The 17,505-nt window shown below is 39.7% G+C and overlaps 2 protein-coding genes across 5 annotated transcripts in view; one reads left to right on the top strand and one right to left on the bottom strand.

Moving 5' to 3' along the window:
- The window catches only part of arhgef25a (Rho guanine nucleotide exchange factor (GEF) 25a), a 45,201-nt gene extending 42,886 nt beyond the window's left edge, over window positions 1-2,315 (top strand). For 3 of the 4 annotated variants that reach the window (XM_078254987.1, XM_078254990.1, XM_078254989.1), the window contains one exon: window positions 267-2,315. In XM_078254987.1, the coding sequence (XP_078111113.1) occupies window positions 267-392 (126 nt within the window). In that variant the 3' untranslated portion in view covers window positions 393-2,315. The remainder of the gene's footprint in view (window positions 1-266) is intronic. The other variant, XM_078254988.1, reaches the window with a different exon arrangement.
- Window positions 2,316-4,075: 1,760 nt separating this feature from the next.
- Window positions 4,076-5,555, bottom strand: sp5l (Sp5 transcription factor-like). The gene is made up of 2 exons (XM_078253958.1): window positions 5,502-5,555; window positions 4,076-5,119 (listed from the first exon to the last, which is right to left on the bottom strand). The coding sequence occupies exons 1-2, from the start codon at window positions 5,553-5,555 to the stop codon at window positions 4,082-4,084; spliced, it is 1,092 nt and encodes a 363-aa protein (XP_078110084.1). The 3' UTR covers window positions 4,076-4,081.
- Between the last annotated feature and the right edge of the window lie 11,950 nt (window positions 5,556-17,505).

The raw sequence follows: 17,505 nt of genomic DNA, 5'->3' as shown, positions 1-17,505 counted from the left end.
CTTTAGTAAATGGTAACCATTTATTTAGACACATACAGTTAAGGGATTTGTTGAGTAATAAGAAGAGTTATTTCTCCCCCTATTGGATGAAAAAGGAATCAATAAAACACTGGACATTTCTGAAGGAAATGGATTACAATGTGCATTATGCTTTATTGATACTGTTCTTGTTTGGTATCAAAGTAAACAATAAAGTTTTATTAGTAGTGAGTGCAGTACATGGAAGTACTTTATATCTGTGTAATGAATGTTCCCTCTATCCCCAGCAGAGAGCAGGAGAGGGCTGCCGAAGGGGTCAGGCTGCTGATGCTGAGAGCCAGGCTCCACTGTCAGGCCCCTTAGGTGGACGACGCCCCAGCAATCTGGCTCAGCTAGCCGAGGATGACCTATGAACCCTGATGCTATATGTCTCCTGGGTCAGGAGAACAGCAGCTAACGCCACAACTGTGGAGACAAGAAGACTTGTCTACTGTCTGTTTATGCAAGGCTTGACCATTAACTGGTTCAGTCATGATTTCTGGAGGATAATAAAGGAACCTTAAGGAAAATATGAAGGAACTATGTAACTATAAATTACTTTGCTACTGTTTTTACCATTCAATGGTAGGTGACTAGACTTAGCTACCTTGAGTGTACATAAAATGGCACCCGGTGGGATGTTACTGGGCTCAGAGTGAAAACGCTCAATGGACACTCAAATGGTATGACAATTTATAAATTTTACCTTTTTGAGAGTTTGTACACCATACTCTTCTCTTTTTCAAAGAGCAAGGGGAATTGGTTTGATGTAGAAATATCCATTCCTAATTGGGGCGGTCACTGGAGTTATGCGTGTGCCTAAATGTATGTTTATGCAACGATGTGTGGATGTGTTTAAGCGCATGAGAGTGTGCAAGGAGTGGCAGTGGCAACTCTTGTACCCTTTGGTAAATTTCCTTGATAACGTTTCTGATGCCCCATTGTAAAGACAAGTACAGCTACATTTATACATTCTGTCATTCCCCTGCTGACAACTGAGTTTGCTGTTTGTGTCGACAAGAATGGGAAAGGCAGAACACTTGATGTGAACACGCCACCAGGAATTTACTCACTCGAATTTCAACTTAAAGCGAAGAACTTTCTTTCTTGTGTTGAGAGCCCCTCTGTGCTCTCTTATTCTTAAGATATATATATTCTCTTATTCTGTTTGAGCGGCCCTCGTTTGATCTTAACAAAAAAGGCGTGAGGGGTCCCCCTGGAGGTTCTCTGTGGGTATGACGTCACTTCGGAATACTTTTTGCTCTTTGGGCAACTCCAGAGGAGTTTGCCAGGTGCATTCAAAGGGACTGCTGTGCTGACCCAAAGTGTTGCATGCAACATCTCCTTGGTGATTGACTGACACAACTTTACACAGCTCTTTCTGTCCAAGCCGAAGTAGAGTGCTTGTGGTTTGGGTGAAAAGTGCATTGGTTTAAACTTGTTTTATTAGTCCACTGTTGTAATGTCAAGGCTGTGCACCATTTCTATAATCTCTGTTAGCTTTTGCCCTCATGGACTAAATACTGTACAGTGCATACCATAAAGTCAATCATACATTTCCACTTGTAAGATGAAGAATGACCCACGTATGCCAAGAAATGTTCCAGTCCCAGTTCTTTCAAATGAAGGATAATATATTGCTGGATAAACAGAGTGATGAATCTGCATGCTTCCTCTTCCTTAGACAACAGTGCCAAAATAGCAGCTCACCACTTAAACGTTTCATGCTCTTACTTGTAGTTTGCACTCAGTAGTTTCATGCTCTTACTTTTAGTTCAGTTTGCCACTACACTATAAAACAATCGTAGATATCTGTGTTACTATCTGGATTGTAATGCCTAAGTGATTAAAAGAGAGCGGAGTAGATAAAGGAGGCAATCCCGTCAATATCACTTATTCTCTGTGGCCAGTAGAGGTCCCCACAAGGCTTTCACTTCCAATTTAGTTAGATAAAACAGCTGCACCAAAGATCAATGGGCCTCATATTTCAGTGCTCACACTGAAGCAAAGCTGCTCAACAATCTGTCCGAAACACAATAACAAATTTCACAAAATAAACTGAAATGTGAGACATTAGGTGAGTGGAACCATCTCACAGAATCCCTCTGCAGTTAATGTGAACTGGCATGTTTTCATTGGAATTACTGATCAGGCAGTTTGTCTTTTAATACAAAGTAATACAACTACAGAGAACCAAAGGCAAGGACATAAAAGCAGGAGAAGGTTGGTTAGAGCTATGTTTGACTGAGTAGAAACAGTTGTATCATATCAAATAAAAAATTTCTTTTTGAAACTGAGGGCAGCATTTGAGTTTCTCTACAAAATCTTGATTGAAATAACTATACTGTATACTTTTAATGTCTAGAGATACTTATCTCTGCTGTACTGTGGATTTCTGTATACTATAAGTGCTTTCTAACCCCTAATGATATTTAATACTGTCATTCTTATGCATTCTCACAGTGTGCTCATTTCCTATTAATTTAACTAATAGTGCAACTAAAGTATTATTTTTGCTATAGACCATGGAGGTCCTCAGACTCCTTTTGGGAACCTCTGACGAAGACAAAGGCAAAGTATTTTGCTTGCTGCGGCACCCCTCCTAGCAGAAAGTTCAAACAGGATTAAAAACAAAGAGAAGAAACCCCTGGATGAGCAGACATCTGGTTGGCTGGCCTCTGAATAAGCCCCATTCTAGGCAGTAAAGCAGGGCCGATCGTAACACGGCTGTGATATATGGAGGCTGGGACGGAGGGGGGCTAAGGGGTATTAACTTTCACAAGGGTGCAAAATCAAAGGGAGTTCCTGTCACCACTGAGGGGGTCTCAGCAACAGGGGTCCCATTCACAGGGAATTCCTCTCCAGTGCCCTCTGTTGCATCTGTTGACTCAATCTTCTCCATTGAGAGAAAGAAAACACTCATTTAAGCCACATGACTGTGAACTTGATTGCAGCAGGCGAGACAAACAACCCCATCAATGGATTAAGTATTTACTTTGAGGTGTGAAAATCTTTGAACATCCCACCATGTTGGGGCTTCTTTAGGAGCTTCTTCCTTCACACCAACAGCACAATGAGCAGCATTTGTATTCTGAATGCAATCAAATTATCATTTAAATAAAATGTTAAACTTTTAGGACCTTGGAAATTCAGACATTAGCTGAATAAGCTAAGAAATTTAAAACCATTGACTCTCACTGTCAGTCATAGATATTTACTTCACAATCAGTCACCAAGATGTAAGAAAATAACATTAGAGCAGGGAAATTGTTTCAGCAAGGACAATGTTTATTCAAATTTACATGCGGCCAAAACCCCAATAAAATTGTTGATGATATTTATACATAATTTACAAAGAATTTAAACATTTAAAATGTTTGCTAATCTGGAGGAATGGTGCTTCATATTGCTGCTTAAGACCAGCCGAGATAAATCTGTATACCAAAGACATACATTTCAGAAAAATTCGCTACACTGAAGCTGACAAATTAGGCTATATTTTCAAATTAAAATCTAATTATGAACAGAAACAGAAGCATCTTTCCATTCTAAACCTGTTTTCGAGAGCAGAAATTATATTTTTTTACAGCAACCTTCAGCTGTACTAAGGCATACATTTATTCGGAACATGATAATATGGACATATTAAGGTAAACCTTGCAGAATTTTGCTCATGTCGGCAACGTCCTTCACGAAATATTTACAAAATGAACATTGACAAAATTTAGATTTTCACCTTAGGCTAAATTTAAACAAATCTGAAATTGTTAAAGGCATAAAACTAGTTTTGTTTCTCTTTGTTTTGTCTCACAATATCACTGAAAAAGTTTCACGTTGTCTTTAAAGGTGCCTTGCCTCAAACAGCACACAATTACTTAAAATTGTCTCTATATATATTTATATGGTACTACTTGAAGTCAAAAGTAGGGCTTTGACAACAGAAGATTTTCGGGGAGCTTGATGCTCACCCTCTAGTGCAAACCTATGGCAGTAAGTTCAGTAAGTGTAAGTCACACAGTCTGTTCATTGTTGATTATTATTTCTAATTGACGTACCACAGAGATTACTCTCTCTTGATATTAGTGAGCAGAGGGTCCGTGCTCTGTGATGGCTGCCCAGACCGGCTCTTCCTGGTCTGGTGGGTCTTGACATGTTTGGAGAGGTGGTCACTCCTCATGAACCTCTTGCCGCACTGCTGGCATCCAAAGCGCTTCTCTCCGGTGTGTGTGCGGAGGTGCCGCTGTAGCTCGTCTGAACGGGTGAAGCTTTTACCGCAGAAAAGCCAATTACAGATGAAGGGTCTCTCCCCGGCATGCCAGCGCAGATGTGCCTTGAGGTGAGAGGTCTTCTTGTACACTTTGCCACACTCTGGGATGTGGCAGATGTGCAGTCTCTTCTTTCCGAACTCTAACCCCCCGCCATTGGCCTGGCAGTTGGGGCATTTGCAGCGGCGGCAGCGACGTGTGGAGCTCAGCAGGCCCTTGGAGGTGCCTTGGAGAAGAGCAGCTATCTGGGGCTGGTGGCCCAAAACCAGCTGTCTGCCTAAGGAGAAGGGATGGTTGGTTGGGGTGGCGTTGGTTTGGGGAAGGCTCCACCATTGCTGCCCTTCGTCCACATGGCCTCCAGGCAAGTGATGCCTGGCTGAGGAGTTCTGGAGGAAGCTGGGGAAGTTTTGTCCCACACTGTTGTGCTGAGGGTAATAGGGGCCGGTGGCCTGTGGCTGCGAGGACAGCACTTTGACAGGGGAGAGTTCGAAGGAGTAGGAAGGGGGAGGTTCAGCCGGGGGGGTGAGAGGCAACTCATGGTGGTGGTGATGATGGGTGTGATGATGATGGTGACCCAGACCAGGCTGCATGTGTCCCGGGAACTGCACCTTGGGCACCGTGAAGGTCATCTGGTGTGTGCTGAGGGCTGTGCTGGGTGCCATGTCGTTGCTCCAGAGCTGAAACATTCCTGATGTGGAGCTGACGGAGCTTTCGTAGGGGAACTGGGAGCCTTCTGAGCCCATAGTGCCTCCCACCTGCCAGGCCTGGCTACAGGTGGTGGCCAGGAAGGAAAGGGCGCTGGGTGCTCCCTCTGGAGAGGAGCTGGGCGTCCGGTCCTGTGTGGTGATACACAAACACAAATCATAAGCCTCTTTGAAGGAGACTAAAATGTTTAAATCTTTATTCATTTGACTAAATATTTTCTGTTAAATGACACTATCATAAAACATTCAGATATTGGGATTATATGTAATACATTTTAGACATTTAATTGCCTTTGTCCTGATATTTTTAAGTCTTACTTGTCTATTTTCCTGTTATCCCGATTTTTGAAAATAATTTCACCACTATAACAAGTGATTGATTATCTTCACACAGATCAAGCACGTGAAGCATATTTATTCATTACGCACAAGTTGCAGAGTGGTGGCTTTTACCACCACGAAAGCAGGTAGTATCCGCATGCAATGGGGTCAAAAAGATGATTATACAACAAACCTGTAAAAAGGTGTGCAAAAAGTTGTCAGTCCTTTGTATCGCCAGTGCAGCCATCTGTCCTCGCGCTCCTTCTCCACGCACCTGCAACACAAACTGCGCCGAGAGACGACGACGCACAAAGTCTCAGCTACAGCTCGGAGCGCAGAAGAAAAAGATGCTCACATTCGGGTCTCGGATAACTCAGACAATCTGGCAGAGTAGACCAGGAAATCCCGCGTCATTCAAAGGTCCCTCCGTCCACGAGGTAAATAGTTTTAGTGTGCTAGCAGTCCAGGTAATTTGGCGTTGAAGCAGCCGAGGATGCCCGTCTGAAGTTAGAGACAGAGAGGCGCACAGTAAATCCTTACGATCATCTCAAAGACGCCTGAGCTGCATCTTCTCTTTATAGAGAGAAAAGATCCTCTCAACGGGGTCTCCAGTCTGATGCAGGAGAGCGAGTCAATAGAGAGGAGATGTGAGGCAGGAAGGAGGGGGAATTGTTAGGTGAAGGGGTGGGTTACTCATAATTTCACTCAATTTCAACCAAATGCTGACCCCAAGAGCTGACTCCTCCTCCAATTGTTCTGAAAAAAATAAGGCATGATAAGAGGTTTCCTGTAATATCTACATTTCTGTATGAACTTCTTCGGACATCTCATGTCATGTTCCACTTTTTTATTTTAATTTTAAATAAGCCCACACAACTGCATGATTTAAATAGAAAACATTTCAAAGTGTTAGCATTTAGTGTTTCAGCAACTTTCAATCTCTCTACATTTAGGACCACATTTTGCACAAGAACAAAATGCTTAGTCTGTTAAAAGATCTAAGATGAATATAGCCAGCTTAGTGAAAAATATTTTTCACTCTGGGAGTATTTGCATACTGCTTCAATTCCACTGTGGGAATTCAAGTGAAGATAGTAAAAATATAGATTTTACATTTTTAGTAACTATTAGTGATGCAGTTTTGAATGGAAAGGTGGGCAAACTATGATCTCCAGTCAACAAACATTAAGACAAACAACCAGCAATATAAAGAATAATTAATTCATACTTACAGGAAAGCATAAAAGTACGATGTTCCTTGTTGTCATCATACAGCTACCATCACTTAATGACACTTAAACTTTATGTCAGACAGATTGATATCAGACCATAACTTTGGTTAATTATTTTTTGTTAATGAAATTCCTAGTAACAATACATCCATACATGCACCTTTGATTTAGTTAAATTCATAATTTTGCAATGTGAATGAGTTTTTTGTACAGTGATGAATAAATACATGCAGTTTGGAGGTAATTTAACTCACTGTTTGATTACTAGTTTTCTCCAGATGACACATCACACACTTTTTGTTTCTTAACGCAGCAGCAGGCAGCCCACCGGCCTGGCAGGCGTGAGGCTCACACACTATGAAGACAGTAACAGTATTTTCCCTCACAAAGCTAATTGATAAAACTCAATCAAAGCCTTAGAGTTCTCACCAGTGGGTGACATGTCAAATAGGCTGCCCTGTGTGACATTCTCACATTTCAGAGTTCAAGTAGAGGCCACTTCAGATCTGCTCCATTAAATGCAGATTGAGGCTTAATCTCATTCTGTAACTCTGTTCACCATTACAATGTTAAGAGTTTAAATCCAGGCTGGGAACCTGTTTCTCATGTAAATTCCTAGTTCCTCCTTATCTTCTGCTCCCTGTTTCACAGACTGTGATCCTTAAATAAACAGAGCTCAAGGAGGAGCCAGCTAAAATGAGAAATACATTAACTTGAAAATGTATACTTTATAATTAAATTTGAACGGAAATGTAAAGGTTCTTGGTTGTAATTGTTGGACTTAAAAAACAAAACAAATGAAAGACAATGATAATCACTAAACTGTACCATTTGGTTCAGTTCAGTGTTCAACTTTGTGAAGTTATTGCGGTGAAAGCAATACATCTTGTTATGTCCTTGACAGAGAGACACCTCAGCTCGAAACAAAAGAATTCTTCAGACTCACCATGATGTGTAGACTTCAGCTGCAGCCTGCTAATAAATCATACAGATTGTGTTTATTTTAATGGAGGCAAAACTGAGCAAATCTGAAAATCTGAGTTGGAATTAAAAACATTATAATAACGATTATATTTATCTATACAAATATTTAAAGGATGTTAGCCTAAATTAATTATCAGATTTAGCAAAAGCAAGTTAGGCTAAAACATATGGATTATTATATACAGTATATAGATTATACTTGTTCAAATGTTTCCTAATGCCTCTGGCTTGAAATACAAATAACAAAATAATTTCAGAAAAGAATAAAACACATACATGTCCATACTGCATTTAAAAACAAGTTGAAGTTGAAATAAATAAAATGCATAGATAATTATGATGCAATTCCACTATGCAAATATAAATACATGTGATGTAACTCCAACAACATTGAGGAAAATAGTCCATTATTCCAAATTAAAGTGAGCATTTAGGATGAAAGCAAACAGTAGTAAAGGATAAAAGCGTGGAGGACATAAAAAATAGGAGTGTATTTTGGTGGGTTTATGTCTCTGGTTTATTACGGAGCAGAAGTTGTTAATTACCCTGATTCTTATTTCCTGTCCCCTCTCCCCCACGCCACCCCACCCCCACTGTACTGCCTCCCAGATGAGTGGCTTTGAAGTGCAAAGTACTCTCTCCTCACTTTGAACTGTGAAAACAATGCTCATGTGGTGGTGCTTACCTTCCCCATGTTACCTCATTTAAATAGACCTGGATACGGCTTCCACAGTTTTCAAGGGAAAACTCATTTCCAGAGAAAGAGGTCCCTGTGTTCATTAAACAGCTGGTGAGATTGCTGGTAATCAGGCCCGCGCCGTCATATACATTACAGGCTGCTCTGACTGGGTGGCTACCAGCAAATTCAACTTCCAAACTAACACAGGCTAAACCCCAACAAGGCGATGCAGATGCAGACACTCTCATGCACCTATTTCTACACATAAAACAAATCCAAGAAAAACAACACACATTAAAACTCAGCAGGGCTTTTTGTGATAGTTTAATGTTCTGAAATCTCCTGGGAGAGTTTTTAGCCCTTTTGGCCACTGTTAAAAATGGCAAATGGTGCTGTTTTTGTTGCAGACATAATCTTACTCTTAAACTCAAAACATAGAATATGCAAGTAGCTACTCAAGCTGTTTTTTATCATGCCTGGGGGGCAGTTTAAAAGCCTCAGATCACTAAATTGTCCCAGCTGTCTTGACCATCTGCACTCGAAAAGGGCAGCCACAGAGGAGAGCGGCTTTTGTACTGGTGGCCATGTCAAAAAGCCAATTTTACAGCACCGTGCTGACTCAATAGCTCTCATGTGACAAATGTGGCCTAATGGACGAGACAGACAGCATGTAAAAGCCTGCTGCTTACTGTAGTGCTTCACTCTTTAACCATTCAAATCCAAGACAGGACAATATGTGGCGTAATTACCATGACACTCAGTTTGATTGGGATGAGGAGCAACACCAACAGCTGGACTTTACAGTGCAACAATTGGATACCTCATTCAAGAGTCTCTTTCCTGTTTCCTATTGAGTTAGAAATGTGAGCGTGTGTGTGGGCGAGAGAGGAGCAGAGATTTATTGAAGAGAGATTGATGTTTAGAATCAGTCATATTGATAAGGTTTACCTCCTCTTATGTGGAGCGTTGGAGAATTTGCAAATCCCATTGATCATGACGCGATGTTGAAACTTTTCACCTCAGTCACATGTTATTTCTTCATTTGTGCCATGTCACCTGTGCAGATACAAGTCCTCCTGCATAGGTTGATATTGTGGAGAGGTAAAACTTAAAAGCCCACTTGCACCCACCTTGTTTCATGTCCGCCCATTCAGAAGGTTAACCATATTTCATCTAACTGAAAAAATGACATCTGCTCCTAATATCTTTCTACATATCATATTATTTGTTTCTAAGAAACCTTATTCGTCTCTAAGAAGGTGAAGGAAAAACTGTTACAAAAAACTGTCTAAATCAATGCAATGATGAATGAATTCTAGAGGAATACCTCAATTAAATCATTCAGTTATTTAACATTTAATATGTATATTGATTTTCTTGGAAGAGTACTTTAATCTCCAAAAACACTTAACACATACACAAATACATTAACATACATTATTAATTCTTTAATTCATTTTTGTTTAAGAGCATAATAGCTTTTTATTTGCTTAAATTAATTTAATTACAATTTTTATCACTCAAAGATGTTTTTATTTGCAAACAATAAACTGGTAAATCCTAAAACACATAATCAGAATTCAAAGCACCAATCCCAGAATTGCAATTGTTTTTGTATCACTATTCATGTTGATATCACAGCAGGATTCTGTGATGATTCCCACCCCTGTACTACAGTTTACATTGCTAGGTGTGTGAGAAGTAGAAAACTACAATGATTCCCTCATCTCTTGTCCATTAGCATGTACGAAAACCCCAAAATCTCCAGTCTTGGGCAGACACAGGCAGACAGCATGCATCTCCACTTGTCAAAGAAAACTTTTATCAATACCAAGAACACTTGAAGTTTGTTTGCATTTTGTTTTCCAGCACTCTTAACAACTTCAGAAGTCAGATCACAGGAGTATCTGATCAAAGCGCTTCGTGGTTAGTTCTGGAAACACAGGAGTGCTACGCCACGCTTTGATACTCCACATCAATATTTCAATTCAACAATCACTTGACATGCACCCATACTCCCAGAGACGAAAGACGAAAGGGGGGAGAGAGAGTGATCCAGGGAAGATGGAAGGGGTTTGGGAAGTACATATAAAAGAAATGGATTCAAGATATCGCTGCCTTCTTCAAATGTTATATGAAATGAACCGTGATGCCCTTTCCACTACTAATCTAGTAATCTAGTAATCTTCTAAAATCTTGAGTATGGCAGCCCAAGTTGAGTCAATAAGTTTTTATCATGCAAAAGATTTAAATCAACAAAATGTTGTGTAGCCTGGCAACTTTATGTCACAAAAGGAAACCACAATACTGACATGAAATTTTGCTTAATAGACTCAAGATTTACAATAACCTCACATATATATCAGTGCTGAAGCGTAAACACTTTTCACGGACTGAAAATCTGAGCAGAGGATGTGTTTCATGTTGTATCAAAGGGAAGTAGTACAGGAAATCTGCAGTGATAAAGATGAATACAGTCCATCTGCCAAATGTCACTTTCATAGTGCTTCATAATCATTTCATCATCTCGACAGGATATGACATGCTTTGAAGGGTTCGGCCTATAAATCATGGCGTTTCATCTGAAAAAGACTTGTGGCAAAGTTGCATGAAAAGACGTGTTGTCAATCAATAGATAATACGTGACACAGCTACTAGTAAAACCTATTGGGACTTATTGGGACTTTGTCTTATTCACCGTATCCCCCAGAGTTAGATAAGTCCATACATACCCTTCTCATCTCTGCGTGTTATAACTCTGTCTGATACCCCCACCGCTAGCCTAGATTAGCACAGATCCTGGAGGTAACCGGCTCCATCTAGCCTACTGCTCCCAATAAGTGACAAAATAACGCCAACATTTTCCTATTTACATGTTGTGATTTGTAAATTCATAGCGTGTACAAATAACAAGCTCACATGAGACACAGCCATCTTCTAACCATATACGTACTGGGAACTATTCTCCACAGAAGGCGAAGCACTGCTACTTCTGCTACTTGGGTGGAGTGATTTGCTCACAGCACCTGAGAAGCCCTGTGGTGAGGAGTAGAGAGTAAATGTTACGTTACGGAGAAGTAAAGAGAGTCATTTACAGCAAGTTAAAGAAATAGTTAGACATTTTGGAAAATACCCTTATTCACTTTCTTGCCGAGAGTTAGACGAGGAGATTTATACCACTCTTCTAGTTATCTGGTCAATATGAAGCTGGAGGCAGCAGTTGGTTAGCTTAGCTTAGCATACGAATGGAAACCAAAGGAAAAAGCTAGCCTGACTCTCTCTAAAGCTTAACAACTGAAGTGTAAATGCAACTGTGTGTGGGTAGTATTTCTTAGCTGGGAGCAATAACCTGAAGTTTCTGCTGGTTGCCTGGGAACCTCACAGTGATGACCAGACCTCATTAAATTAAACAAACAAGATATACGTGTTAATTAGTAAGCCATCTTTTGTTACCTCCAGACAGAGCCATGCTAGCTGTTTCCCCTTTATTTCTAGTCTTTATGCTAAGCTAAGTTAACCCGTTGCTGGTTACAGCTTCACATTGAATGTATAGACACCAGAGTGAATTTAATCTTATAAACAACATAGGTTTATACTATCACCAAAGGCAGGCCACGCTGGATAGTTTGCAACGGAGATGTAAGAAGTGTAAAAAGTACAAAGAAGTAAGACGTACAAGTGTTAAGTGTGACACTACGTTGTGTTAGTATTACCAAGTAATGTTACATTTAGGTCAATATGCCTACGTGTTGTTGCTTGATGGGCTTAAGTTTCACATATTATGCTTTCAGCATATTTTTTGAGCATACAGTACCTTTGAGGCTATTCTGGAGAATATTCTGGACACTATTTGTCATTGTTTTGGATTGTTGCAATAATAATAATAAACATTTGCATAAAGCAAGCATATTTGTCTGCTCCCATGTTGATAAGAGCATTACAAACTTGAAAGAATATCCCATATATATATATATATATATATATATATATATATATATATATATATATATATATTATTTATATTTAGTATTTATAAGTACATTTAGAACAGATAAAAAATAAATACATTTATTTGCGAGTAATCGGGAGTTAACATATGGACAATCATGCGATTAATTGCGATTGAATATTTGAATTGATTGACAGCCCTAGTTTATACATTTTTCAGCACAAATTGAATCTTCATATGGATAATATATGTTTGTATAGTTTTTATGTATGTATATAAATACATGTATTTATTTTACCTGTACATATAATAGCTATTTGTCTTCTTATCTTTGTTTAACTTTGTTGTCTTTGTTTAGTTGTAAGTCTTTATATGCATCTTGACAGACAAGACAAATTCCTTAACGCATTAATGCACTTGGCCAATAATGTTGATTCTGATTGCTGTTTAATAAAAGACACTGACTGTATGTCTGTCATGTGTCTGACATCCTCTGCGTATTTCCTTTTGGTGCCTAAAGTATCCACTGTTGAACCCTTTCTGAGCATGATATGTTTATGTTAATACATATCCCCAACACAACATTTAAAATTAATGATAACTAATTTACCAGGAGAAAATGAATTGTTTATTAATAGGGTTTGCTGTGTAAATTCCATAAAAAGATGAATTCCCTACAATTGCCTGTCTGTACAATGCCACATAAAATTAATAATAAAAAAGCAAACGCGGAGACAAAAGGAAAAAAGGAAACAATGGGATTATCAATCATGAAGCGTCTCCAAACGCATTTAGACAAAGATGCACAGACGTAAATAATTAGCTGTAACACTTGACAATACCGTTTACAGTCATCAATTCAATGTGGGTATTGTAGCATGCAGGGCCCCCTGCCAATTGATCTTATAGCTTTGTTCAGTGGCTGTGGGAGATGTGAGCACCTGTCACAGTGATATTGCCGTTTGATCTAAACTACTGTACTCACCTGGGACTCACTCCAGAAGGAAATAGGAATACAAAGAATGGATTCTCACTAAAGTTCTGTATCATGATCATGTTTAAACCTGTTTAACCTCACAGGCGAAAATGACTGTGTAGAATATTATTGTTGTGCGTGCAGAAGGCCTAGAGTAGCATTAAGAGAAGACAGCAAAACTAAAAAGTCATGGATCCCACACGGTATGGTAACCAAATCTTATGGCAAGGCTCCAGCTGAAATCAGAAATGCAAAGCAGGAGCAGAGATACAAGGCCTACATGTGCAGAGGAGTGCCGCACAGGCAGAGCAGTAGATTTATTTGTAAATGTACGCCTGTGATGCCACTATCTGTTAAGCCCCTCAGTCAGCTCAGCCTGCGTAATGTGAGGGGAAGTGTCACCCTGTCACCACCATGCCAGGGATCAGCCTGCTGTTTGTGTGTACTGTGAACCAAGCCAAGCTTTGAGGAGGAGGGGAGAAAATGACACAGAGGCTCTTTCATCTAATCCTTGTGGTGTAATTTGCACCTCAGTAAGTTTAATTGATGACTACTGATCAAATGCTTGCCTTTGAAAATAAAATCTTTGGGATTGTTGTTTTCCCCTTCAACCTGCAAAAAGAATTCTTAATGCACCTGATAAGAGGTTTCTAACTGATGGATCAGTTTTTGAGAGTTTGAACTTTGGTATACAGTTTATTGAGCAACTACAACTCCTGCCAATATATATATTTTTTTTATTCAATACATTAACTTTAGAACTGTACAAACTTCATTAAGCAAACTTGTATCGGGTAGACTTTTCTTTTTTTCGGCACGCAGTAGCAGCATTATGCACCTGGGTTCTGTGTGTATTGCGTCCTCCAGAGATCCAACCTGAGCATCAATGTCATTCAGACAAACGGATAGTGACAGGCCAAGCTTATCAGTGTCAACGTCAGGCTGCTCTCTGGGACTTTGATTCCGCACTTTTCCCACAGATGAACAGAAGGCTGTGCTTTGCAAAACAAACCAACAAACAGGGAACCTGAAGAGTGTGATGAAAGAGTAAACAACATGGCCCGGTAACATGCCCCACAACCATGACACTTCCTAAGTAGGTTACCATGAAGGGTAACCCAATTTAACACGTGTGTCTGATTGTAGTCAGAACATGCTGAGCACTTCAGGAAGTTCACACCGTCCCGGCGTAGTGAGGGTGATGAAGATTGATCCGTCTCAGGACCTTGGCCGTGAAAAATCAAATGGGCCCACCACTAATACCCTTGCACGTGTACAAAGCAGTTCATTATCAAGAAAAATTATAGGGAGTCAATCTATTGATGTTGCCTAACTAATTGTAAAGCAGGGGATTCAAAAGCAGATGTTGCATTTCAAAGCAGTTGTGAGCAAGGAGACAGGTTATGATTTATGCTAAAATGTGTGGCTTCAAAGCGTCGAACGCGGCTTCTAAACAAATTGAACAAGTCAAGCGCTATTCACCCAGGACCAGGAGGGAGCCCAGCGCATGTAGATCAGAGGCGCACGGCTGCCGCTTGTAATATCACTCAGTGGAGGAGGGGTCCCACTGGGGGAAAGCAGCACAGAGAGGCTAACACTGAGCACTGCTCACACAGAAAGGAATTATGTACGAATGCAGCTGCAACACCTGTGCAGAAACTACACATCCCCTCCCTCCACTACCCTCCTGGAGCATCATCCACACAGGGGGAGGGGAGAGGGGTGGGCAGCACCTTGAGACTTGACATCCTTTCTGTGGATGGCACTATTATTTGGGAGGAGATCGAAGAGTTGGTAGAAGATGCGATGCCTATGTCAACATACTGATGCAATTTTAGTAAACAAGGATAAAACCGGGTTACTTGTTGGGAAGATTGGTGGATGGGGGGGAGGCATTAAAATGTGTTTATCACTGTTGTCTTCTAAATGAGGCAGGCTGTGTGAAATGTCTTTGGTAAACCAGACGATAACTGACTGGACTCATCTCTGATCTTTCAGTAACATCATAGGCCACACTTACATATTTGGAAAAGTAGAAATAAGAGAATTCAGTAGGAATGATGGATTATAATCATAATTTAAGATTTGGCAAATTGTTTCCTTGTGTAAAATATACATTTACTTAAAGATACACACCGGAGAATTGCAAAAGGTATAAATGATTGGTGTATCATCCTGAATTTTACATTGTGGAAGTGTAGAAGTGCAGAAGTGTTCCTCCTTGTTGATGTTGCCATACATGTGAAAAGACAGACTGCACGGACTTCTCTCGTCATTTTTCCGTCTGTTTTCTTCTATTTGATGCAGCCTAAATTGGGACGGAGAAACGAATTGCTAAATTTTTAATTAACTTCACAACATCTGCACTTGTGCTTTGAGAGAGCAGCGAGATTTCCTTTTAACCTATTCCAGCACATTTGCACACCAAGGTAAATCTTGATGCTGGCACTCTTACAGAAAAAAAATCAAAAATGGAAATGAACTCTCACTTGTGTGTGCAGATCAAAGAGGCGGAATTATTCAACTTTTTACCATTGCTTGATCTTCAAAAAAGAAGAAAAAAGTAGGGGAAATCTAGATGGATGAATCAGTTTAAGTAGAATGTTCTTTAGTTGTTTTATGAGCTTTCGTTTTCTCATCTGGTGTATTTACTTGTACATCATGACTTTAATGTTTAAAGTCCAGGGCTGTTTCACTGCGCAGGTATAACAGGCATATGTGTTGCCTGGACTACACTCCAAAGTGTACTTTAAAAAAAAAATTTGATTCCTCCTCCTCCTTCCTCCTTATTTTTAAGTATTTCAGTTCTCCTGCCACTCTGAAAAAAAAGATTAAAACATTTATGTTGTAGAGGAATGCAACTATAAGCACTATGAATGCATTAAATTGATTTGACTGAATCATTATTTTGACTAGGTACTCATGTATTGATGATCAATTAAACCAAAGGACCAGTCACACTATTTACTTTTAATACACTAGCACTAAATGCACAATACTAGATCAATTCTGTACAGCAGTCCCTTTATGCCTACACCCTTGTACACTCATACAGCTCATAATCTCTGCTGACAAAGACCAAAATATTGTGGTTATTTTAATGCTGAAATAAGTGAATTATTTTGTTGGCTCCACTGTTACTGTTAATATTGCAGCAGTAAATATACTTAATATACTCGTGAAGAATAGTTTTTGCACAATGTCACTTCTCTGCTGTAAAATAAAGTACTATGTAACTCAAGGACAATGTTATTGCCTTACTTTGCTCATGTTTAATTTGAATGTGAATTTAATCAATTACAACAACAGATTCAGAGAGATTTTATCCACTCCCGTAGCCATTATTGTTCGACCCAAATTATAACTACACTCTGTTTTTACCACACATGATACATACAGTTCATTGCCTCCCCACTAGATAGGGCTGTAGAGGAGGCAACACAAGTAACTGAAAGATAGTGAAGACTTTCTGTTACAGGACAACACAGGATCAGATCTCTGCAGAGGGCCAATATTTACAATTTCAATTATTATCACTATAGATTTAAAGGAAGGAGGGGATTGATTTAATATTTCCTTAAAGTCAGCTTAAACCTGACCCCTTCAAGTTTTGATACCCTCCCCTCTGCTGTTACTCTGTTTCTTCCTGTCAGGTCAGGAGTATATGAAATTGGAGCAGGTATTGAGTCCAGTGCTCCCCCCCCAGCATCTGCACGGGCAGCCCTGACTGATATGGGTGATATCACACACACCAAGCTCCTTTAACAAATCTCCCTTTGATACAGCATACACAATGGTGTCTCTATAGGAAGCCCCTGCCTCTGTGTGTCTGTGGGGCAGAGTCTTAAACAGAAAAAGAAATTGGAAGAGCAAAAAAAAAGCTGCTAAATGAGACAAAAGTGTTTTTTAGAGGAAAGAACTGTGGTGCATTTGCTTTACCGTATCTCTCCACAAGAGGACACTGCTCCCATACACATGCATTGGTCGATAAATAGACCAGTTGCACATGTCGCCTGATCTGTATTTAGACTAAATAACACATTTATAATACACTTTGTTGAAACAGTACTAAGAACAGCAGGTCACAGTCTAGACAAATGGCTTGAATGAATTAAATCAACAAACCAAGAAAATAACAAACCAAGGAAATGAAGAAAGCTAATTAATTATCATGGTGTTGTGTTTACATAAAAAGAGTCATATGGAACTGAACTCTAGTGACGATTTGCTTGACAAAATAAACACGTAGATTCTAGTTTTTTTTACCTGTAGACCAGGAGCTGAAGACTGCTACACTGTAATGTACTACAGATATACGTATGTATCTGTATACAGTGCCTGACAGCATGCTTTCAACCAAATGTAAAAAAAAAAGTT

Source organism: Sander vitreus, chromosome 7 (assembly GCF_031162955.1).
Source record: "Sander vitreus isolate 19-12246 chromosome 7, sanVit1, whole genome shotgun sequence".
Taxonomy (NCBI): Eukaryota; Metazoa; Chordata; class Actinopteri; order Perciformes; family Percidae; genus Sander; species Sander vitreus.
This window is presented reverse-complemented; position numbering and strand designations above follow the sequence as displayed.

Bases quoted from the DNA above. Each gene is read 5' to 3' on its own strand.
- sp5l (XM_078253958.1), bottom strand. From the start codon at position 5,555: ATGGCTGCACTGGCGATACAAAGGACTGACAACTTTTTGCACACCTTT. The intron at 5,120-5,501 runs GTTTGTTGTATA...ATCACCACACAG, and splicing joins TTTTGCACACCTTTTTACAG to GACCGGACGCCCAGCTCCTC.